The sequence below is a fragment of the Solanum dulcamara genome, chromosome 7 (assembly GCF_947179165.1).
Source record: "Solanum dulcamara chromosome 7, daSolDulc1.2, whole genome shotgun sequence".
Classification (NCBI taxonomy): Eukaryota; Viridiplantae; Streptophyta; class Magnoliopsida; order Solanales; family Solanaceae; genus Solanum; species Solanum dulcamara.
This window is the reverse complement of record NC_077243.1, coordinates 78,924,998-78,948,749: the sequence shown is the minus strand read 5'-3', so window position 1 is coordinate 78,948,749 and position 23,752 is coordinate 78,924,998. Positions and strand designations below refer to the sequence as shown.

Below are 23,752 nucleotides of genomic sequence, written 5' to 3'. Positions count from 1 at the left end.
TTTTTTATTTTAATCAAAAAATTTTAAATTTGAGTGTTGAGAATGAAGTCTTAAATACATGTTTTTAATCCCATAAATTTCAAAAAAATGGTAGCTATAATACAAATATTATGAAATATTTAAAATATTTTTTTTTGAAAAAGAAGAAGTTATCATCCATTTCAACTATATCAAGCAAAGTTAATAAACTGAGATAGTATTTTTCAAAATAAAAAAAATAGGTCAAATAAATTAAAATTAATTCGCCTGACCAATTACTTACAATAAGGAGTTAAAAGATAATTCACTTGATCATAAACGTCATCAAATGGAGACTTTATTTTATTATTTTGTTTCAATTTATTGTCTGATTTTAATTTGATACGGAATTTAAGAAAATACAGAAAAAATTTAAATCTTATAATTTTAAATTAAAGGCATATTGAATATACCAAAATATCATTTAATCTTATGGTATTAAATATATATATATATATATATATATATATATATATATATATATATATATATATGGGAAATTAAAATAAAGAGTTACCAAAAAAACAAAGAAACATTCTCTTTTTAATAGACTAAAAAAAAAGTAAAATAAAAAAATCAAATCGAAAAAAGTACCTTATAAGTGATTAAAAGCCTGGAAGCAACTGTAAAATTATTTTTATGTGACCTACAGTTTACGGAATCGAACTTGTATCGTGGAAGCAACAATTAATATTTATAAGTTGCCTTGCACTTCATAAAGAGCTCTATCTCTCTCTCTCAACTTATTTATATTAATACTCTTTTAAGTCTTTTTCACTCATTCTTCTCACTCTACATATCAACATATATATTTTTCTTTCCCAATTTTGGGCAAAACAAAATCTATTTCACTAGATTTCCAGCCAAAAAAAGATAACTCTATGGAAGAAGTTCAACAAAAGCTCTTGGATATCCCAGGTTAGTAGTTATCTATTCTCAATTTTTCTTTATTTATTCTCTCCTAATTTTAAAATTTTCATTACTCTCCTTCTCCATCTTTAATTAGAAGCCTTGAATTCGAGATTCGAGACTTAGTTATAAATTTTTTTTGTTAGGAATCATTTGAGGTTCCTCCACCGTTAATGAGATGTCTCTAATTTGAGTCCTGGTTATGTAAAAAAATTTGTTAGGGATCACTTGAGCTTCCTCCACCTTTAAATAGATATCTTCTATTCGAGTCTTGATTATGGACAAAAAAATTGTTATGGATTTCTTGAGGTTCATCCATCTTTAATTAGATGTCTTCTACTCGAGTCCTTATTATATACAAAAAATTGTTAGAGAGCGCTTGAGATTCCTCACCTTTAATTAGATGTCTCTAATTCAAATCTTGATTATGTAAAAAATTAAGGGAGCGGTTGAGGCTCCTCCAACTTTAATTAGAAGTCTCAGGTGCTATCCCTCGTTATGGAAATATAGTGGGTCAGGGATTGGCGTATGAGGTTATTCCATCTTTAATTAGAGTTTCGAGTTTAGTCCTCGATATGAAAAAAAAGAATCAAGTGAGTGAGTGTTTTCCCATAAATAAATATTATATGGTATAAATTTGAATTGATCAGACCTCAATACAAGTATCAAATACTAAAAAATTATAAATAAAAAAAACATAGGCTGGATTTTTATAAATTGGATCTAATAATATTGGTGGGGAAGTTTCTTTGTTAGATATAATGTTCTACTGATCTTTCAACTGATATGGTAGAGTTTGCCATTAAGGGTGTGTTTGGGATGACATATTTTTTTCCGAGGAGAATCTTCTTTTTCAAAAACTTTTTTCATGTGTTTGATAAGTAAATATAAATTAAAAATATTATTTCAATTTATATATATATATATATAATTTAAATAAATACTATAAAATGAGAATAAATGAGGGAGAGTAGGTGGGAATAAAGGCAGATTTAAAATCTTTAAATTTTTTAGTATTGAACATATTGTATTTTTTGAATTATTTAACATTTATAGAAATCTGTAACTAAATAATTGAGGTGTTGAGGTATGGAGTATATAGATAACATGAAATGTCATGTATGAAACTTGAGCTAATTACACTCGAGCTTAATTCTTTTTCTTAATTATATCTTTGTTTATCTTTTATAAAAATGATTTTACAAATTTATTCTCTTTGGTTGGTCGTTATTATTATTTTATTTTGAAAAAAGAACCTAGGATTCCTTCTATTCTTGACTTTATATGACAACATGCTTAATTAATTGGAAATGATGGTTAAAAACTAAAGAAATATTTTTTGCTCTATCAAAAACGTTGTTTATGGAATTTTTAATTCTCAATATGTGTGGATATTTGAATGGTTAGAAGAACACGCCATTAATGACAATTTGATTTAAAAAAAGAATTAAAAATAATTCGAATTATTATTCTTTTAAGAATATACCAAAATAGTATTTTGATTCTTTAATTAGAGATCATTAATTTGTACCGTGAACGAATATAAAATTGTGATAGGCCATTATTTACATTTTGTTCTTAGATCTAAAATTGTGCAAATAGTGAGGGCCCCCTATTGCAAGTTAGTTGATATCTTATGTTGGTCCAAATTCAATGTTGGCTGGCTTTCAAGTTAAAAATAAATAATTTTAAAAAAAACACGACTTTATTATAATGTCTTTTTTTTTGTAGATTATAAAATAAAATCTGACAATAAAATTAAAATTTAAAATAAAAACAGTAGGAAAAAAAAGACATTTTATCTCTCACATGTTAATGATAATGACTCACAATTTAGGTTGGACCATAGTAAGGAACAATCACTCTTCATTTTATTTGATGTTCGATATTTTTATCGAGGTCTTATTAAAATTTAAATTTATATATTACAACACTTAGTTCTGAAAGCAATATTTTTAATTAAATATAGTAATAATTTTTTATCCTTAATTAAAGTTTTGCTTCAAAGGCAATATTTTTAATTAAAAAAATTTAATATAGTAATAATTTTTTATCCTTAATTAAAGTTTTGCTTCAAATATCGAGAATAATTCTTATTTGCTAGAAAGCATTAGTGGGACACACATATATATATATATATATATATATATATCGAGAATAACTTTAGACACACATATATAATTAAATTTTATACAAAGCTAACTAAAGTCATATAAAATTAACAACTTTAATCATCTGTGATTAAAATATATACTAAAAAAAGTTGCCAAAATAATAGAGTATTATAAGAGGGGACAAGTGAGGTGCAAGGCAACATATAAAGTATTATTTACTCATTGTGGGATTTTGGGTTGTTGTTGTTGTATTCTCACGCTTATATATATATATATATATATCTTTCCAGTTTTGGACAAAACCATCTATTTTACAAGATTTTGAAGCCAAAGAAAGAAATAAAAAAAAATTGATACAAATAATAACTCCATGGAAGAAGCTCAACAAAAGCTTTTGGATATCCCAAGTTAGTATTTATTTAATTTCATAATTTCTTTAATTATTCTCTCCTAATTTTGAAATTTTAATTCTGACCTCCTCCACATTCTGCTTCTTCTTTTTTTTTTTTTGGATGAATTAATTTTGTTTTGGAATTAGCATAAGAGTGAGTTGTGGTGGATGGATAATTTTTCTCCATCTTTAATTAAATATATCTGATTTGAGACTTGAGTCATCCTTATGAATTTTTTTTATTAGGGAGTGCTTGAGATTTCTCCATTTTGAATTAGAAATTTTAGGTTTGAACCCTCGTTATATAAAAAAAATTACGTTAGTGGGCGCTTGAGGTTCTCTATCTTTAATTAGATGTTTGAAGTTCGAACCTCATTATGAAAGTTTTTTTTGTGTTAGGAAACTCTTGAGGTTCTTCTACTTTTAATCAAAGATCCTGATTAGAATCCTAATTATGAAAAAAAATTCCTGTTATGAAGCATTTTTTTTATGTAAATAAATTTTATACAGTATGAATTTGAATTAATCAAAGCACTAATATAAATATTGAATACCGAAATAAGAGTGGGTTTTATTCTTGAATCTAAATAATGGTTTCTTTGTTAGATGGAATTATCTTCTGATCTTTCAGCTGCAGATATAGTGGAGTTTGTTGTTATGTTAAGGCTGTGTTTGGTAGGAAGGACTTTTTTCCTAAGAGAATGTTTTATGAAAAATAAATAGATTTTTTATTTATTTTTCAAGTGTTCGATAAGTAAGAAGAAAATTATTTTGGAGAAATGGGAATGAATGGGGTAGGGGTAGGAGTCTGAGTGGGAGTGATATAGGTGTGAGCAGAGATGGATTCATGATCTTTAGGAATTTTAGTATTTGAACATATTTTATTATTAAAATTATGAATTCGTACTTATTATTTGCTTGTAATTTTAATAATATTTTTATCGGCTCGCAGCTAAATAGTTGCATTCGACCCTTGGTGTGAGGTGTTGAAATGTCAAATATGAAATTTACTTCTCCACAAGAAAAAATATTTTTCTTTAAAATTTTGTTTTCCTAAAGAAATAATTTTAAAATATTTTGACCAATAAAATATGAAAAAATTGTTTTTCTCCCTATCAAAACACACAAATATGTGTATATATACTTTTATACCTTTGACAATTTATAAATGGTTGAATGTCAGTATAATTTGAAAATAAAATTTGTAAATGATAGGTTAAAAAATAAAGAAAGACTTTTTGTATTTATTAAAAAAATTTAAATTATATTTCTATTTTTAAATGTTTGTGGAGTATAACCCTTAGAAGTTGGGAATTGGGATTGACAAAATATTAGATGGTAGTCTATTACGTTTACAAAATTTTAAAATATGTTCTGATATTGTTTTCATTAAAATTCTAATTTGCTCAAAAAATTAAACCAAGATCTAATATGGTCCATAAATTACAAGAAAAATTAAAAAGAGAATCATTTACAGCAATTATCCCAAAAAGGGACAAACAACGAAAATTTCTCGATACGAAGCACTCTTTTTTTTTCACTCCTTTTATTTCACTAAATTTTATATAATACAAATATAAATTAATCGAACCGTACACATAACATGGTACATCCTCCCTTGATCGAATAGCAAGTAGATATATAAAATATTTATTTATTTTAGATGTCAGGTGATAATTGGTGAGCTATTATATTTGCTTCCGCATTATCTTTTTTTCTTTTGTCATAATATTATAAGTTTTTTTTTGCTGAAATGACATCTGAGGGTTGGCAATGAAAACTGTGACCTTTGTTATCTTGTAGAGCCACATTTGGAGAAAGCAGCCAAAAAAGAGACAATAATTGAAAAAATTGCAATGATAATTCATTATATATATATATATATATATATATATATATATATATAAATAATAAATCGAGTCTATTGACAATAATTATTCTATTTTTTAAGAAAGAATAAGGTATGTATAAACTCTATCTTTCTCAAATTCTACTTGTCAAATATATATAAAATAATAATATATTCAATATAATTTTAGAAGTGAGGTACAAAAATGATATAATTTGTGTAGACCTTATCTCTATTTTTTTGTGATAAAAGAGATCATTTCCGATAAATTTCAGGTAAAGTAAAGGAGACAAGAATTAAAAGCAAATTATAGTGGAGTAGTGTAGTGGGTTGGTGTGGGTTGATGTATGGTTCTTGTTTATCCATTTGTTGTTTAATCCAAATAATAATATATATATATATATATATATATATAGAAAACTCATTTACGAGTAGCTTTTAATGCAATTTTTTATTTGGGAATAAATTCTATTTTGTTAAAAATTAAGAGCTTGTTTTAGGAAAAAATAAATCATGTTTTGTTGGGGGTTCTTTGGTTACATGTATTTTTTTCTTATACTAAACATGATTTAATCTGTGAAATATGATAATTAATAACTTGTTATAACATATGAAATCAGTATGATACTGATAATATAAAGTTATTTATACTGCGAGTATACAGAAGTTAAATTCTTAAGACACTTCTGCCCCACCTCATCTCATTAGTTAAGTTTTATTTTCATAATATGAGTTATATACACGTCATTGTAAAGAATTTTTATAGTATCAGGTGATCTCATCATTTATAAAGTCTTTAAACTAATATAAGGTATAACTTAAACTCGTTTTTTATATTACTATGCTTTGTTTATTAAACATTATCTTATTGAGTCATTTTTCTTTCCTATTTTCTTTTTGACAGATGAAGAAATATTTGAGAATGAAAATTCCAACATTGAATCAAATGGATCAACTCATTGTTCCTACTTTGCCAAGCATAAATTGTGGTACCAAGTTGCCATTTTTACCCTTTTTACTCTAACTGGAGAAGTAGTAACATCACTATTGGTTAAAACATATTTTACCAAAGGTGGTAAAAGTATATGGTTAGCCTCATTAGTGCAAAATGCAGGGTTCCCAATTCTTCTTCCTTTATTATACTATGTCTCACTAAAAAATAATAGCCAAATTGAGGTGATTAAAGGAAATCAAGAACCCCATATTTGTGTAATCTTTTTAGTTTATGTAGTCCTAGGTGTGTTACTTGGTGGAGTTAGTGTTTTCAACTCAGTAGGGCTAAAGTACCTTCAGGTCTCGACATATTCTCTCACTGGTACCACTCGACTAGGGTTCACTGTTATCTTCTCTTTCTTCCTTAATGCACATAAGTTTACCCCAACTATAGTAAACTCTGTAGTTCTTGTAATAGCTACCTCAGTTATTCTAGTACTTCATAACGATGAGTCCGGAGAAACATCTAGTGAAAAGTTTTTGCTAGGGTTTTTTTCTACGATTGGTGGGTCTACTATGTATTCCTTAGTGCTTTCTCTAATCGAATTTTCGTATCGAAAAATAATAAAGGGTAGGAAGCTCATAGATATCATAGAGATGTCAATTTACCAAACCCTAGTTGCAAGCATAGTGATCCTACTAGGTTTTTTAATAAGTGGAGATTGGAAGAATTTAATCTTGGAGATGGAAAAATATCAATTAGGGAAATTATCTTATGTACTCATCTTGTCTTTTATAGCCATTTCATGTCAATTAAATGTTGTGGCTTCAACTGGGCTAGTTTTTAAAGTTAATCCCCTAATATCCAATGTTTTTAACAATTTAGGGGCTCCAATTACTCCAATTTTTACTGTGATTTTTCTTCATGATAAGATTAAAGGTTTGAAGTTGGTGGCTATGTTTTTAGCTTTTTGGGGTTTTTCTTCACAAATTTATCAACAATATCTCAATCATGTGGAAGCCAATGAAGAATCAATAGAACAAAACTCTAGAGATATTTCAGAACCTTCATGTAGTTGATTTTTTTTGAACCCCTAGGAAAAACCGCAATCTCTACTCTTTTATGCGCACCGGGTAAATTTACCCTCGTGCAATAACTCTTATTCTATTGTAATTTGTGAGTGTTTTTCAACTTTTCAAGAGGTGTACATGTAAATATGATCAATTGTCTGTATATTCAAGTTAGAAATAGAAAGTTCTTATTGGGCCTTTCAATTTGGTACTGGATAAGTACATGGCCTTGTTTAATATATTTTTGAGTAAGTTCCTATAAATTGGATATAAATGTTGATTGGAGCAATAAATGGTTGAATTCAACGTGAATAAGCTCACACATGCAGCTATTTGTGTAATGATCTGTATGTTGTATCTATATTTCACGTAGTTAGTTTTATCAGAAATAGAACAACCAAAATGACAAAATGTAGTAAACATATATGTAGCTTAAAGGAACACAAACCTAGGGAATTACAAAATATTGGCAACATAGCTAACTCTATGTAAATCAAGAATTGGATGTCCTAAGATAAATAAATAATTATTTTGTTCTTGTTGTTGACAACCCCATGTTATTATAATAAAATTATCAAATATCGTAATAAAGTGATAAGTATTTCTCCATTTTTAATTAGATAATTCATATTTGAGCCTTGTGGATGAAGTCATCTTTGATAGAGAATGCTTTATACTCCCAAAGTGAGACTTCTCGATGTGAATCTGACTTAATCAGGCTCCAAAATGAATAACAAATATTGAATGAGAAATAAATATATTTTAATTATAATATATATGGAGCTGCAGAGTCTTGAAAGTCAGTCTCATATATATATATATATATATATATATATATATATACATACATACATATCCCAAAATGAAATGAGAAATCAAAGAGACTTTTAAATGTTTCTTTCTCTTTTCTTCTTCTTTATGACATCTTAAATTTGGAAATTCTTGGAAATGGTTGATGCATCAGAACTGCAGTCCCATGTTCCAGGTGAAATTAGTATCTTATTTCCTCTGTTATATGATTATTTTTTTTCCTTTTGAATATGTTTAAAACTATATTTAAAAAAAAAATGGAAAAATTTTAACTTTAAATTTTTATTTTAACCTTAATAACATGTTCCTATAGCCATGAAAACGTCATGACATGTTTATGATTGCAAGTTTTAAGGGTACTTTTGCTATGTTTCAAATATCTTTTTTTGTCTTTCCTATGCTTCATGCTCAATCAAACACCGCTGATAGAATGAAATGGAGGGAATGATATTTTTATTTGATTCTTGGGTATTTCGTTTATTTTCTCTTATTTATTTCGATCATTGGTCAATAATAAGAAGGAATGTTTTGGAATAACGATAAAATTATTTGTGTGATCTATAGGTCAGAATTTCACACTGTGAAACCAGACATTAAGTCAAGATAAATTGCCTACTTTACACTTTCTTAAGATAGTTATTTTCTACGGACCTGCATAAACACGAAATACTTTACACCAAACTGCTCTTTTTATTTGTCTAGAATAGGCTGGCAGTTAATAATTCAAATTTGCAAGACTGTTAATTAAATGCCACCCTTTGTTCTTAGGTCCAAATTAAACTTTGTATTTATTAATTATTGTTTATTTCTTCATCTAAACTCATCTCAGTTTATTATTATATAAAATAAAAAAAATGAAAAGTATTACAAGCTTTATATATTTTCAACTGGCATATAAATTTATATATTGTAAGGATTCATCGTTATGAACTAATTTTATGTTGGTTGTCAACCTATCTTAGTCATTCTTTTCTTAATTTTGTTTTCCATCTTACGTTTGTCGTCTGCTAGCTAATGTGGGTCCCAACTTATTTGGATTCGTACTATTTAAGGATCATTAGAGGAGAAAATCATGTTCGAGACTACCAACATTATTTTCATTCCCGAACTCAGGGCATAAACTCGAAACCCTTGGGATGTAACCATCCTATCCTTTCTGGTACTCCTCCATTGGTGCTTCGGACCATCAATATGAGCAAGCTAGCTCACACATGCAAAGTTTTTGCTAATCATATTCGTATTTTCAAAAATTAGAGTGCTATTAATATCATAAATACATATTATTATTCCATGAAAGGAGCCTTTGAGAAATAGTGAAATTGTTTTCATGGGACCTATAGATCACATATTTGAGTTGTGGAAGAAGTCACTAATGCTTGCATCAGGTTAGATTGTCCATGTCACACTCCCTTGAAATGTGACCCTTTCCCCGACCCTGCTAATGCGGGATGCCACCAAAACAAGGTTGCTCCATTCTATTTTGTAGCTCAAATGATTTCATTAATTTCTTCATATTTAATACGACCAAATATCTCCTATTTTCGTGTTTTTAATTAGAATATCTACTGCAACAGGTGATAAATCTCAAAAGGAAGTGATCTCTGAGAATCAAAATAAGTCAAAAAAGAATTATCCAACTTTGTACCACACAAATGGTGGATCCAAATGGTTATTTATTCAACTTTTGTTCTATGTGGCCAAGCAATTGGTACACTTTTAGGTAAATTATATTTTAATAATGGAGGAAATAACATATGGTTAGCTTCATTAGTACAAAATATTGGATTCCCAATTCTCATCCCTTTTCTCTTATTATCATCAACCAATAATAGTAAGGAAAATATAGAAGATAATTTTGATATAAAAAAAACCATCTTTCTTGGTTCTTATTCCTCTTTATATCTCACTAGGCTTATTTTTAGGAGGAAATTGTATGCTTTATTCCATAGGCCAATTTTATCTTCCTATTACAACTTATACACTTATATGTACTAGCCAATTGGAATTCAATGCCTTATTTTCATTCTTTTTGAACAAACAAAATATCACCCCTTTTATAGTGAACTCATTAGTACTTCTCACAATATCTTCGTCACTGCTTTTGTTCCAAAAAAGTGACTCAAATAATAGTAAAAAGTACTCTAAGAGGAAGTACATATTTGGTTTTTTATGTACACTTGCTGCATCTGCTGGTTATGGATTCATGCTTTCCATCACAAGGCTATCGTTTGAGAAAATATTTAAGACAGAAAGTTTGCGATTATGAAATTACAATTACAAGTGGAGAGTGGAAGAATTTGAGACGAGATGAATAGGTTTGAACTTGGGAAAGAGTCATATGTTATGAATTTGATTGGGACAACAATTTCTTGGCAATTTTTCACAATTGGTTCAACAGGATTGATTTTCAAGGTGTCTTCATTATTCACCAATGTTATTAGCATTCTTGGCGTGCCAATGGCACCTATTTTCTCTGTTTTATTTCTTCATGAGAAGATGAATGGTGTTAAGGTGATATCTATATTTTTGGCTATGTGGGGTTTCTTGTCATACATGTATCAGCATTACCTTGATGATTCAAAAAACAAGACCAAGAAAAGGGACAGTCCGGTGTACGAAGAATCCTGCGTTCAGGTAGGATCTCAAGGACTGCATCCCAAGGAAGGGTCTCACGAAGGACCACATCACAAGGCAGGGTCTTGCAAAGGACTGCATCCCGAGGGTGGGTCTTGTGAAGGACCACATCCCGAGGCAAGGTCTTGCGAAGGATCGCATCCAGAGGCAGGGTCTTGCAAAGGCCTGCATCTCGAGGTAGGGTCTCACGAAGGAGCACATCTCGAGGGGGTGTGATGTAGACAACTTATCTTGACGCAAGTATCCACCCCATGAACTGTAGGTCCAAGAAAGGGATACATCCCTGAGGTGTGTATGACATAGGCAGCTTACCTGACGCAGGTATCAGCAACGGATTCCATGGCTCAAACCCCTGATCTATAAGTCACATGGAGACAAGTTTACCACTGAATTGATTGCCCAGAATGTTTGATCTAACAACTAGTTATGAGCTTCGAGTCTAAATTCATATTAAAATATGTCAAAAGGCTTACTCACGCATAAAACTTTGGAAAAGTGTAATGTAAATACACTGGTATTTGTTAATTTTCTCTGGAATTTTTAAATAGCATTAACAAGCAAACTATATGATCTAAAACAACACCAATGATGCCAATCACTTCGAAATGACCATTAATTTTTTTCCTTGCCTCAAGAAGATAGCAATGATATTCTCTTTCAAACGAAGATCCTTTACATCCATTTGTAGAACTCTTCAGACAGCATCAACAGAGCTCGAGTACTACGTACCTCGCTATAATAGATCAGATACTGATTGATTACATAAGACGACCAACGTAATGAGCTTGGGGATACTTCTCTTTTAGCTGTGGCCATTGCACAAATAACTGATCTACCATGTGTAGCTTGTAAAGAAGCAAACCACTCAAAGACAGCTTCCTGACTCTTGCAATGCTCTCGACATAGAAAATCGATGACCACCTAATTCCCAAAACCTGAAGCAATTGAACTTCCAATTAGCACCTCGAATGTCACCTTAAAAGATCATAAGAAAGTAAAAAAGTTGGGAAGTTCGATATCAATGTGACTGTGAGTAGTCGAGTGCTCTCTTTTTTGATTCACCAACTCGTTTCTTCCAACTTTTGTTATCTCTGTTCATTTTTTTCTGCAGGGATGGTGCCAACAAGCTTGGAGAGGCCACAAAACCAAATACGCTCAAGAAATTTTAGAGGATAAGAGTTCTCAACAACATCATGCCATGATAAGTCGAGGCAAATAATTATGGACCTACAAGTAAAAGACAAAATGGTCCAAGTTGTTGTCATCCTATACAATTGAAAATCTATGTTGCTCAGGCACTAAAATTGTAGTATCATCCAGGTGAAATGCTCCAAAATGAACTACTTTTGGAGGATCCGACATGCCTCCATCAGCATTTTTAAGAGTCCAAGTAACAGAGTTGAAAATACAGGAAGTATCATCCAGGTGAAATGCTCCAAAATGAACTACTTTTGGAGGATCCGACATGCCTCCATCAGCATTTTTAAGAGTCCAAGTAACAGAGTTGAAATTACAGGAATGGACGTTATTTTTAGATCAAGGTAGTATGATCCATTTTTTTCTAAATCAGGACATTAACAGATATTATGCATGTAATCAGTATTCTAGCATCCAACTTAACTACACAAATAAGTTAAAAGAAAAAAAAATTACCCTCTAATAAACAGACCTTAAAAAGGAAGGCAATTACGCACAGTGGAATACACGTTCCTGGACCATTGCACAGAATCTGAGACAAAGTACCATATATGGATGAGTTAGAAGACAATGATATAAAAAGTAAAAAGCATCTGAAGATTGATAATTTCGGTTTTAAGGGGGAGGGTAGTAAAAGATAATATGAGAGGTTTGTCTGATACCACTTGGGGTCTGATCTTGATCATTAACCACAACGCATGTACAAGTGCAACCAATGTGGTTCCGACAGAGGTTATATACGATTGACCAACCTCTCGACTTCGATATATCTGCATGAATTTAGCTCCCCCTACTTCCTCGAGCACTTCCTAGAATAAGAGGTAGTCCTATTAATATAGACAATTAAGGAATAGAATATCATGATCAGTTAAGGGAGAAGAGGAGGTTTCAGTGGTGTTGCATATGTATTTCGAATACTCTAAACAACTAGAAGAGAATGAACACTCCACCCAGACCTAAGATACACAATCCCGAAGAACATAAAGACTAAGGTTTTACCTCAGAGGCGAAAAGCAAGGTATGTACATGGTTGTATGCAGACAACTTATAGCTAACTATTCCCAACATATATACATGGAACACATTCACACAAACATTTTCTATCTCTTACTGCAAATAATAAGTAAAAGGACTTGGTATACTGCATCTATGTATCTATGTGGAGCTGGTAACACCGATTGTTTGATACATAATTTGATTTTTTAAAATTCATTTGATCTTATGAGAAATCATGTGATCTACCATACTGGAAGCACAAACCGGTGTCTGGGCCTTCTATGAGTCTTTGTTTTTGATATATTTGTAAAAGATAAGGACTACCCGTCCAACCATGTTCTAAGATTAGGCTCTACAAGAAACAACACATTTTGATTCGGAGAGATCTTTACGCTATAATGATATTCAAGCCGAACTTCCTGAAAATTGCCGCCTGAGGTTGAACATACATGGTTTGGCTCTTTAACACCTCTACTGGTAGAAAAAATGAAGTCTAACATTTCACATTGAACTGCACGGACAAGCAACTTGGAATAAGGATGGAGCTGGGAGACTGATGGTTATATTAGTCATTAAGCAACTCAGGCAATCATATGTTTGGTCACAGCAAAGAGCGAACAAGGTGTTAAAAGACACAGGAAAATTAGAATCCTATTTTAAGACTGATAAAATTGTTTAAAAAGTCACGAGAACCATGAATTATTTGCAGCCTAATGCAAAACTGTTATCGCCTCTCAGTTCATAGACACAAGCTACGACATACCCCATCTCAGTCATCGGTTTTTGACATACAGGTATCTTAATATAAAAGGGGGAAGAAAAACTGCCAAATAAATTAAACTGATGTAGTATACCTTGCCGAGCAAGGAATCCTCAAATACATGAGCTTTTTGGAGACTCATATTATCAGTAGCAGCAGCAATATAATACCTTGGCTTAAACTTCTCTATTTGAAGGACATATAATAAGTTTAACATTTCTGCTGTGTGACCACCTACATTGTAGTTGAACTTAAAAGATTTAGAACAAGTATAAGCAAAAGGCAGTAAAACAGAAGAACTATCAGACATAAAACAAGACCTGAACCCAGAACAATAAGAGTACTGAGGGATCGTGGTGATTTGGAGTGAAGCGGTTTGTTGCTCCTATTAATAACATAAATAATTCGTATCACAAGTACAGTGATGACACCAATAGTTAATAGAACTGCAATATTTGATGATGCCATGGTGGAGATGCATAAATTCCCCCTCTCCATTACAAGAAGCTCTGCCCCTCAGCTGAAGACAGAGATCGTAAATTACAGTTCAATCAATCAGCATAACTTCCAAAACACAAGCTTATAAAAGGACACGATATTCATTTTATTAACCTGAGCATGCTTCTAATGGAAACTCAAATACCAATTATACAAGATAAGTATTGATTAGATATGTTTTGTTTACAAAGCCGAAGTGAAAATCTAAAGCTTGAATAGTTCATTATGCACAATGCAGAACATTCTCTAATGGTTAATTATCTTGATAGATAAAACAACTATTAGTTACATGAGATAATAACTATCAAAGTCCCTTTATACAAACATTAACTCAAATGTCTGTTTGAGTAGAGATGTGAATATTATGGTTATTACAAATCAATTTATTTGAAAGGTCTAACTTTAAAATCCACAGTATTGATATAAGGATTTGGTAATGACTTTAAACTTTCCATCCCAAATCCAAATTCTTGTCGTGAACATTTCATATCAATCTATCAGCTATTCCTCAAAGTAAAAACCAAAAAAGGACACTAGGGATCAGCAATTTGAATCCTCGTTATCTGTTATGCTATATCAGACGAATTAACTCTCAAAAATGAAAAATAATACTGTGTTGGCTATATTTCCTGATGAGATAACAGGCTGAGCTATAGCCTTGTTATGGTTCTTGTACATTCTTCACTTAGTGATTAATACAATTTGGTTAGTTACCAAAAAACAAAAAAGGAAATTGTTCTCAAAAATTAATTTTTCTATGATGGTGGTATCCGGCCAGCTTACGTGCACCTCCATTAATTCCACAGGGACCTGCTATCTCCCATCGACACAAGCACCGGGTAACTCTGTCCACCAAGGTTTGGGCAAATAGGAAGAGTTCACCTGGAATTTGAGAGTCTAAGACCTCATGGTTCTCCTCTACATGTTGTTTACTTTGCATGTGGTAAAATCAGCCATGTCAAATGGTTAGACATTCTATCTCAATTTTTCAATGGAGAATCCTATATGTGATGGATTATTTTGAGATCATAATATTCCTTAAACCATGGTATAGTGTATCTTATGAAGGTGCAGCTATAACTTTGATTAACAATGAAATATGCATAAACTGAACTTGGTTTGTAAGAGATGAATCTATCTTAAGCTTGAACTTAACAAAATCAAAGCTACTAGGTCCTGTCGAAGCAGAGTAAGCTGGAGTATTTGCAATCCATTTCTTGAGATTTATGGTGTCCTTAAATCAATGACATTTCTTTTTTATTATTATTCAACTAAAAGCGAAATCTTAGGAGAGAACTATCTGAAAGACCATTGTTGACAATGAAGCTATACGCAAATTGTGCTTCCATTGATGCATATCGTACCTCCTTGTGTCGAAGCTTTTGTTTGAATTTAATCCTCATGCAGGAGAAGGCTGGAGGCACTGAAGGGGGGAGTGGAGAACAGAAAGAAGGATGAGACAGCTGAAGGTATCTTCACCAATAAAAAATGGTCCTTCTGGTGAAAATAATGGTTACTCCCTCACCATCCAACAAATTGTTACTTTTGTACTCTTTGGAGTTTGTTTTACAGAGTCGAATTCAAGATTTGAAGTTTGAGGGGTCCCTACAGCGGCCTCAAGTTAAAATACAATGATATGTGAGTTCATAGTCAAATATAAATACAATATTCAGTGAATTTCTTAATACATATATGTGTTTTGTGTAAAAACTATTAGATTCATGTGAACTCATGTTTATATGATAGATTTTCATTGGCTTAAATATGTAAAACTCTAATCGCATTCATATGAATCATTTACCTCCATCCTATCCATCCCCCACATGAACTAATTTACGTGTATATAAGGAGGTAAAAGAAAAAATACAATACCAGAACCAAGGATCTTCTTCAAATCTGCACCAGATGGAGATTTGTACCACCCAACACAGCCAACAAATAAGCAGCAATAACCTTCATTTTCTTATCTACAAATACACACAAAATTAATAATAATAATAATAATAATTACACACATCAGAACAAAAACAACAACAACAGATTAAATCAGAAAAAATAGGTGAAAGAGAGAATTTACTCTGAGATTTGGAAGCTAAGAAAAAATGGCCAAAGGCTGTGGTGAATTCTATGTATAGTTAGGGCTTTTTTCCCTTTTTTTCCACCGTTCAATTGATTTAAGATGAGAGTACTTTGCTTTTCTGCACCTTTAACTTTGGTTCAATTTCTTATTGTTTTTGATGATTTGCTCCTTAAATATATTCACTCGACTTTATCATCCGTTTGGTCATAAAATTTATTTACTTTTTTTTTCATAATAATATCATGTTTATTTTGTTATTGTTGTGAGACTATGCTCGACTAAGATTAATTTGTAATTTTGGTCTTTTTTTTTCTTTTGCTTTGTAATTCTTCACTGATAATGCAAAATCTTTATTTGAAAAAAAATAATATATATCCAACACTTAATAATTAAAATGTATATCAAATATCATACTTAATTTGAATAACTAAATAGATTTCAATATGACATGTTTGATATTTACTAAAACATGCACACTTTTAGTAGACGTTTATAGATTTCAAATATATTTTATCGTTTTTGAAATTTACAGAGTTAGAAGATGGAGTTGTGTTTAGTTATACTTTTTGTAAACAATATTTAAAATAATATTCAAAATTGAACGTACTTAAATACAATTTTAAAGGTGAAAGTGAGTTTGAAAAAGGATCAAAATCATTCCTCCCCACTCCCAAAATTTGGTTTAAAAATCAAACTCCCCTCCCCCAACTTTCAACAATAATCATTTTCCCCCCTTTATCCTAATTAATTTTTCAAAATGCCTATTTTACCCTTTGTATTATCAACCTTTGGCTTTTTTCTCTTTACTGCTTTAAAATCATGATTTTTTATTTTTAATTTTTTATTCTAGGTAACAAATTTTCTATTAAATACCCAAATTATTTTTTCTATTCAAAAACAAAAGGAAAAAAGTGGGGTAAGAGGATAAATAGTTTGGGCAATAAGTCTATTAAAGGTAAATAGTTTGAGTTAGGTCCAATTTGGGTAAATATTTTCATAATTGATCTATTAGGTGTAATTTTCCCTTTTTAACAAGGCATTTTAAAAAAAAAAACAACAAAGAGATAAACAAAGAAAATTAAAACTTAATGATAATTAAACGGGTTAAATTATGATCCATTTTTATTTCATTTTATCTCATTTATTTGTTGTGTAGTTTAACATACCATTTATTAACACTTCTTGTTTTATGTTGTCCAAATTCTCACCCATTTGACACCATTAGGTATTGGTAGTTTAACTCTTTAAAAACAACCTTTTGTTATAAACAAATTAATGGGCTTTTATTGGGCGTATGAATTTTTTGTTTTGTTAAATTAAATAAGGTATATATAAGTTAATTAAAAAGGAGGATATTTAAATAGTTTATTTTTTAATTTTAAGATTTTCGATTTATAATTTATAGATAGAAAGTCCAATTAAGCATGTGCAATTTCCAGTACATTAAACTACGATTTAAATTAAGGAAATGATACTATATAAACTACTTAATAAATAAGATCAATAGCATTAAAAAAGAGTTTCTTGTTAAGTTGGTCAATAATTGATGATCAATAACATTTCAAAAATCGCATTCATTGTATATTGTATTTTGCATTGATATAAATAATTCTAATTATCTAGTTATATATGTAACAATATGTTTCTCACAAGAATAATTGTATGTTACATTTTAAAAGAAAAATCAATGTATAAAACCCAACCACATTGCATATAATATGTAACATACTTAACTAAATTGATCATATTTCTAGTTTCCTGTTGAATAATCACACACAGATGTTTACCTTTTTATAAATTGAACTTCTACAGTACATTATTTATATAGTAGAAAAAGTAACACAGGGGTTGTTGCAATGCAATATCTACAACTCAAATGCAACTACTATACAAGTTTGTAGAGAAGATAAAAAAATGACCCTTTTTATAGCTCTACAGAGCCATTTTCAGGATTTGAAGTTTTTGAATTCTAGAACATAATCCTTTTTGCTTATCGGGGTTCTTGATAGAATGCTTATATGTATCAAGTGAATTCTTAACACAACGAATTCGACCCTGTTGCTCTAAGCACGCCTGTATTCATCTCCGCAGTCGCCAATAATTTTTTGAAGATCTCTACCCTTGTTTGTAACTTGTAGGATGTTGCTAATGTCTTCTTCATCAAGAACAAGAGAAAACACAACATTAGCATCTTTAATGTGTTGTGACAGACCGAGCCTAACACCTATCATTGATCCTGCCATGGCTGGCTGCAGTAGTGCAACAGATTTTGTCAAAATGAATCAGATGAGTTGACATGAATCTTTTTAGAGTTTAAGTTATATACACCGTTAGTGTAAAGTATCTTTTAGGCTATCAGGTCATCCTAATTTCTCTGGCTTCGAGATTAAGAATTTCACATTTTAAGGAGATTCGTTATTTATTGACCTGATGGTGTATATACGTAAACTCAATTTTTTTTTTGTGTATGCAACAAAATGATGAAAACTGGAAAATACCCGATCCAGTATAAATCTCACAGCAACTGTTGGAATAGAGATTCCATGTTTGTTGGCCACAGTTTTCAGTGTCCTGAGCAACTCTTGGAAGAGACTCCACCCTCCCCAAGCGTCAACCATCTGCAATTTGTTTTTCAAACACGGTAAATTTGTTGATGTAAATACCTCATATAATCCAGAAACTATATCTTGTTAAAAAAAAAAGCATTTCTAATGCTGACGAAACAGGAGGGACACAATACAGTTCGTTGTGCTCCAGTTCCCCAAATATAGGTGAATCTACGATTTAAAGGTTATGAGTTCTGAAGTTTCGATGTTGGAATAACACATTCAAACATTACTGCAAAAAGTAGTTTTTCCAGGGAAATTACCCTTTTGTACTTCTGTAGTGAAGGAGTGTTCAATGCAGGACCAGCAAAAGGTATCGTTAAGTTGGTATCAAGGAACTTTTTAGATAATAACCCTCCCATTACTGTTCCATACATGCATTCAAAGAAAATTTAGTAATACATCAGTCATTTAGGTCATAGAAATGAAGGTACTTTTCCGGTTGCAGAATTACTGAGAAGTAATAAAGGAGATGCTCATTCTTGGAATCCCAGAATTAGAGAAAACTAGACTCAATCTAATATCAGGCAGTTATGTAAGCATGCGGCAGGCCTAGTTGGATTCCTATTAGACAATCACATTAACAAATTAAATAAATGATGTATCGTTGCAATAATTTTGCGGCACCCTAACAAGTTGAGAGAGAGAGAGAGAGACGTTATAAGTTTGACTCCTGTAAGCTGACAAATCTCTGCCATTTTCTGTTGAGGACGCATATCAACAATTGAATGTTGTACCTACAGAAACAAATCCTTTTATTTTAGAGCTGAAAATACGAAAAGCAGAACAATGAGAACTGCCTAGAACTCGATACCTGATTGCTAACAACCGGAATCCCATTTTCTAGAATTATCCTTAATCTCTCGGTGTCAAAATTAGTCAAAGCAATGGTCTTAATCTTACCTGCAAGTCAGTTGTGTCACTATTAGGTGTTGGGGGTCCAAGTTGAAGATTCTTCCATAGTAGCGTCCGTAACGACCACAGAAACAACTTCAGTAGCCCCAATGACACTTTAGTGGGGTTTAGAAGTATTTTATTGGCGACGCAACTGCAATAAGGCAATTTTGCTAGCTTTTCGTGTGTGTTGGCCCACAAATTTTTTAGGTGCGGAGGGTCCGGATCTAATTTTCTTGGATTCTTTCACAGTAGCATTCGTAACAATCTAGAGAATGACTCTAATAGCTCCGGCGGTGCTTTAGAGGGGTTTAAAAGTATTTTATTGGCGACGCAACTAGAATAAGGCGATTTTGCTAGCTTTTCGTGTGTGTTGGCCCACAAATTTTTTAGATGCGGAGGGTCTGAATCTAATTTTCTTGGATTCTTCCATAATAGCATCCGTAACAACCTGGAAAATGACTCTAGTAGCCCCGACGGTGCTTTAGAGGGGGTTAGGAGTATTTTATTAGCAACGCAATAGGAATTAGGTGATTTTGTTAGTTTTTCATGTGTGTTAGCCCACGAATTTTTTAGGTATTGGGGTACGGATCGAATTTTCTAAGATCTTTTGATAATAGCGTTCATAACGACCTGAAAAATGACTCCAGTAGCCCTGGTGGCGCTTTAAAGGGGTTTACGAGCATTTTATTGGCGACGCAACAGAAATTAAGTGATTTTGCTAGTTTTTCATGTGTGTTAGCCCACGGATTTTTTCGGTGCCGGGGCTCTAGATCGAATTTTCTTGGATTCTTTCATAGTAGCATCTGTAACAATTTGGAGAATGACTCCAGTATCCCCGATGGTGCTTTAGAGGGGTATATGAGCATTTTATTGGCGATGTAGAAGGAATTATGTGATTTTACCAGTTTTTCGTGTGTGTAGGCCCACAGATTTTTTGGATGTCGAGGGTTCAGATCGAATTTTCTTGAATTCTTACAGAGAAGCGTCCACAACGACCTGGGAAATGACTTCAGTAGCCCCAATAACTCATTAGAGGGGTTTAGGAGCATTTTATTTGCGACACAAAAGAAATTAAGCAATTTTGTCAGTTTTTCTTATGTGTTAGCCTACAGAGTTTTTAGGTCCCGTGGGTTCGGATCAAATTTTCTTAGATTTTTCCATAGTAGCATCCGTAACAACTTGGGGAATGACTCCAGTAGCCCCGGCGGTGCTTTAGAGGGGTTTAGGAGCATTTTATTGGCAACGCAATAGGAATTAGGTGATTTTATTTGTTTTTCATGTGTGTTAACCCACGAATTTTTTAGGTATTGGGGCCGGGTCGAATTTTCTTGGATTCTTCCGTAGTAGAGTCCATAACAACCAAGGAACGAATTCAATAGCCCAGTGGCACTTTAGAGGGGTTTAGGAGTATTTTATTGGCGATGAAACTAGAATAAAGTGATTTTACTAGCTTTTCATGTGTATTAGCCCACAGATTTTTTAGGTACCGAGGGTTCGGGTCTAATTTTCTTAGATTCTTTCATAGTATCCTCTGTAACAACCTGAGGAATGACTCCTATAGCCCTGTCGGCGCTTTCGAGGGGTTTAGGAGCATTTTATTGGCGATGCAACAGGAATTAGGTGATTTTGCTAGTTTTTCGTGTGTGTTAGCCTACAGATTTTTTAGGTGTCGGGGGTCAGGATCGAATTTTTCTTGGATTCTTCCAGAATAGCATCCGTAACAACCTGGGGAATGACTCCAAAAGCCCCGATGGCGCTTTAGAGGGGTTTAGGAGAAACCTTTTGGCGACGCAATAGGAATTAGATGATTTTGGCAGCTTTTTGTGTGTGTTAGCCAATGGATTTTTTAGGTGCCTGGGATTCGGGTTGAATTATCTATGATTCTTCCATAGTAGAATCTGCAACAACCTGGGAAATGACTCCAGTAGCCTCGGCGGCGCTTTAGAGGGGTTTAAGAGTATTTTATTGGCGATGCAATAGAAATTAGGTGTTTTATTAGTTTTTAATGTGTGTTAACCCACAGATTTTTTAGCTGCTAGGGTCCGGATTGAATTTTCTTAGAATTTTTTATAATAACGTCCATAACGACCAAGAAAATGACTCCAGTAGCCCCGATAGCGCTTTAGAGAGGTTTACGAGCATTTTATTGGCGACGCTACAGAAATTAGGTGATTTTGCTAGCTTTTTGTGTGTGTTAGCCGATGGATTTTTTAGGTCTCGGGGCTTTAGTTAAATTTTTTTGGATTCTTTCATAGTAGCATCTATAACAATCTGGAGAATGACTCTAGTAGCCCCAATGGTGCTTTAGAGGGGTATACGAGCATTTTATTGGCGATGCAAAAGGAATTTGGTGATTTTGTGAGTTTTTCGTGTGTGTGGGTCCACAAATTTTTTAGGTGCGGAGGATCTAGTCGAATTTTCTTAGATTCTTTCATAGTAGCATCAATTTTGCTAAATTTTCATCAGTGTTAGCCCACAGATTTTTTAGATGCCAGGGGTTCGAATCAAATTTTCTTGGATTCTTCCAAAGTAGCTCCATAACGACTTGGGGAATGACTCTAGTAGCCCCGATAGCGCATTAGAGGGATTTAAGAGCATTTTATTGGCGACGCAACATGAATTAGGTGATTACGCCAATTTTTCGTATGTGTTAGCCCACAAATTTTTTTGGGTGCCAGGGTTTCGGGTCGAATTTTCTTGAATTTGTCCATAGTAACGTCCGTAACAACCTAGGGAGCGACTCTAGTAGCCCAGTGACACTTTAGAGGGGTTTAGGAGTATTTTATTGGCAATACAACTGGAATATGGTGATTTTGCTAGCTTTTCGTGTGTGTTAGTTAGCCCACAGATTTTTTAGGTGCCGAGGGTTCGGGCCTAATTTTCTTAAATTCTTCCATAGTAGCATCCGTAACAACTTGGAGAACTACTCATGTATCCTCGTCGGCACTTTAGAGGAGTTTAAGATCATTTTATTAGTGACGCAACAGGAATTAAGTGATTTTGCCAGTTTTTCGCGTGTGTTAGCCCATATATTTTTTAGGTGCCGAGGATCCAGGTTGAATTTTCTTGGTTCTCTAGAGTAGAGTCCATAACGACATAAGAAACAATTCTAGTAGTCCCGGTGGTGCATTAGAGGGGTTTAGGGGCATATTATTTGTGACGCAACATGAATTAGTCCATTTTGCCAATTTTTCGTCAGTGTTAGCCACAGATTTTTTAAGTGTCGGAGGTCCGGGTCAAATTTTCTTAGATTCTACCATAGCAGCATCCGTAATGACATAGGGAATAACCTTAGTAGCCCTGGCAAAACTATAGAAGGGTTTAGGAGCATTTTATTGGTAACGCAATAGAAATTAGGCGATTTTGCCAGTTTTTCGTATCATTTAGCTTACAAATTTTGTAGGTGTTGGGGGTCTGGGTTGAAATTTCTTGGAATCTTCCATAGTAGCATCTTTAACGACAAGTAAAATGACTCCAGTAGCCTCGACTACGCTTTCGAAGGGTTTAGGAGCATTTTATTGGCGACGCAACAAGAATTATGCGATTTTGCTAGTTTTTTGAGTGTGTTAGCCCACGAATTTTTTAGGTGCCGAGGGTCCGGGTCGAATTTTCTTAGATTCTTCCATATTAGCATCCGTAAATACATGGGGAATGACTCATGTAGCCCCGGTGGCACTTTAGATGGTTTTAGGAGCATTTTATTACCAACGCAACAGGAATTAGGCGATTCTGCCAGTTTTTTGTGTGTGTTAGCCCACAGATATTTTAGGGGCTGAGAGTTTGGGTCGAATTTTATGATTCTTCCATTGTATCATTTGTAACGACCTAGATAATGACTCTAGTAGTTCCGATGATGCTTTGAGGAGTTTAGGAGCATTTTATTGGCGATGCAATAGAAATTAGGCTATTTTGCCAATCTTTCATGTGTGTTAGCCCACTAATTTTTTAGGTGCCGGGGTCTGGATCAAATTTTTTTGGATTCATTCATA

At 32.4% G+C, this 23,752-nt stretch overlaps 2 protein-coding genes, 1 long non-coding RNA gene and 1 pseudogene across 4 annotated transcripts; 2 read left to right on the top strand and 2 right to left on the bottom strand.

The window, feature by feature from the left end:
* Positions 1–759: 759 nt before the first annotated feature.
* On the top strand, positions 760–7,524 carry LOC129893768 (probable purine permease 10). Of its 2 annotated transcripts, none has more exons than XM_055969149.1 (2): positions 760–936; positions 6,186–7,524. In XM_055969149.1, the coding sequence occupies exons 1-2, from the start codon at positions 900–902 to the stop codon at positions 7,292–7,294; spliced, it is 1,146 nt and encodes a 381-aa protein (XP_055825124.1). In that variant the 5' UTR covers positions 760–899; the 3' UTR covers positions 7,295–7,524. The 2 variants fall into 2 exon arrangements, with proteins under 2 accessions (XP_055825124.1, XP_055825125.1); XM_055969150.1 differs by lacking the exon at positions 760–936 and adding an exon at positions 3,127–3,448.
* A 709-nt stretch (positions 7,525–8,233) lies between these two features.
* LOC129894915 (probable purine permease 10) lies at positions 8,234–11,109 on the top strand (annotated as a pseudogene).
* A 76-nt stretch (positions 11,110–11,185) lies between these two features.
* On the bottom strand, positions 11,186–16,406 carry LOC129893769 (uncharacterized). Its single transcript, XM_055969151.1, has 7 exons — positions 16,258–16,406; positions 16,053–16,147; positions 14,003–14,202; positions 13,777–13,916; positions 12,589–12,735; positions 12,399–12,458; positions 11,186–11,664 (listed from the first exon to the last, which is right to left on the bottom strand). The coding sequence occupies exons 3-7, from the start codon at positions 14,178–14,180 to the stop codon at positions 11,488–11,490; spliced, it is 702 nt and encodes a 233-aa protein (XP_055825126.1). The 5' UTR covers positions 14,181–14,202; positions 16,053–16,147; positions 16,258–16,406; the 3' UTR covers positions 11,186–11,487.
* Positions 16,407–18,760: 2,354 nt separating this feature from the next.
* LOC129895757 (uncharacterized) lies at positions 18,761–19,759 on the bottom strand. The gene is made up of 3 exons (XR_008767842.1): positions 19,681–19,759; positions 19,130–19,603; positions 18,761–18,878 (listed from the first exon to the last, which is right to left on the bottom strand). It is a non-coding gene; the product is annotated as an uncharacterized LOC129895757 (long non-coding RNA).
* Positions 19,760–23,752: the final 3,993 nt, after the last annotated feature.

Excerpts from the sequence above, each read along its gene's own strand:
- LOC129893768 (XM_055969149.1), top strand. The coding sequence starts at position 900 with ATGGAAGAAGTTCAACAAAAGCTCTTGGATATCCCAG. Across the intron at positions 937-6,185 it reads AAAGCTCTTGGATATCCCAG|ATGAAGAAATATTTGAGAAT; the intron begins GTTAGTAGTTAT and ends TCTTTTTGACAG.
- LOC129893769 (XM_055969151.1), bottom strand. The coding sequence starts at position 14,180 with ATGGAGAGGGGGAATTTATGCATCTCCACCATGGCATCATCAAATATT. Across the intron at positions 13,917-14,002 it reads TCTTATTGTTCTGGGTTCAG|GTGGTCACACAGCAGAAATG; the intron begins GTCTTGTTTTAT and ends ACTACAATGTAG. Across the intron at positions 12,736-13,776 it reads AGGATTCCTTGCTCGGCAAG|GAAGTGCTCGAGGAAGTAGG; the intron begins GTATACTACATC and ends CTCTTATTCTAG.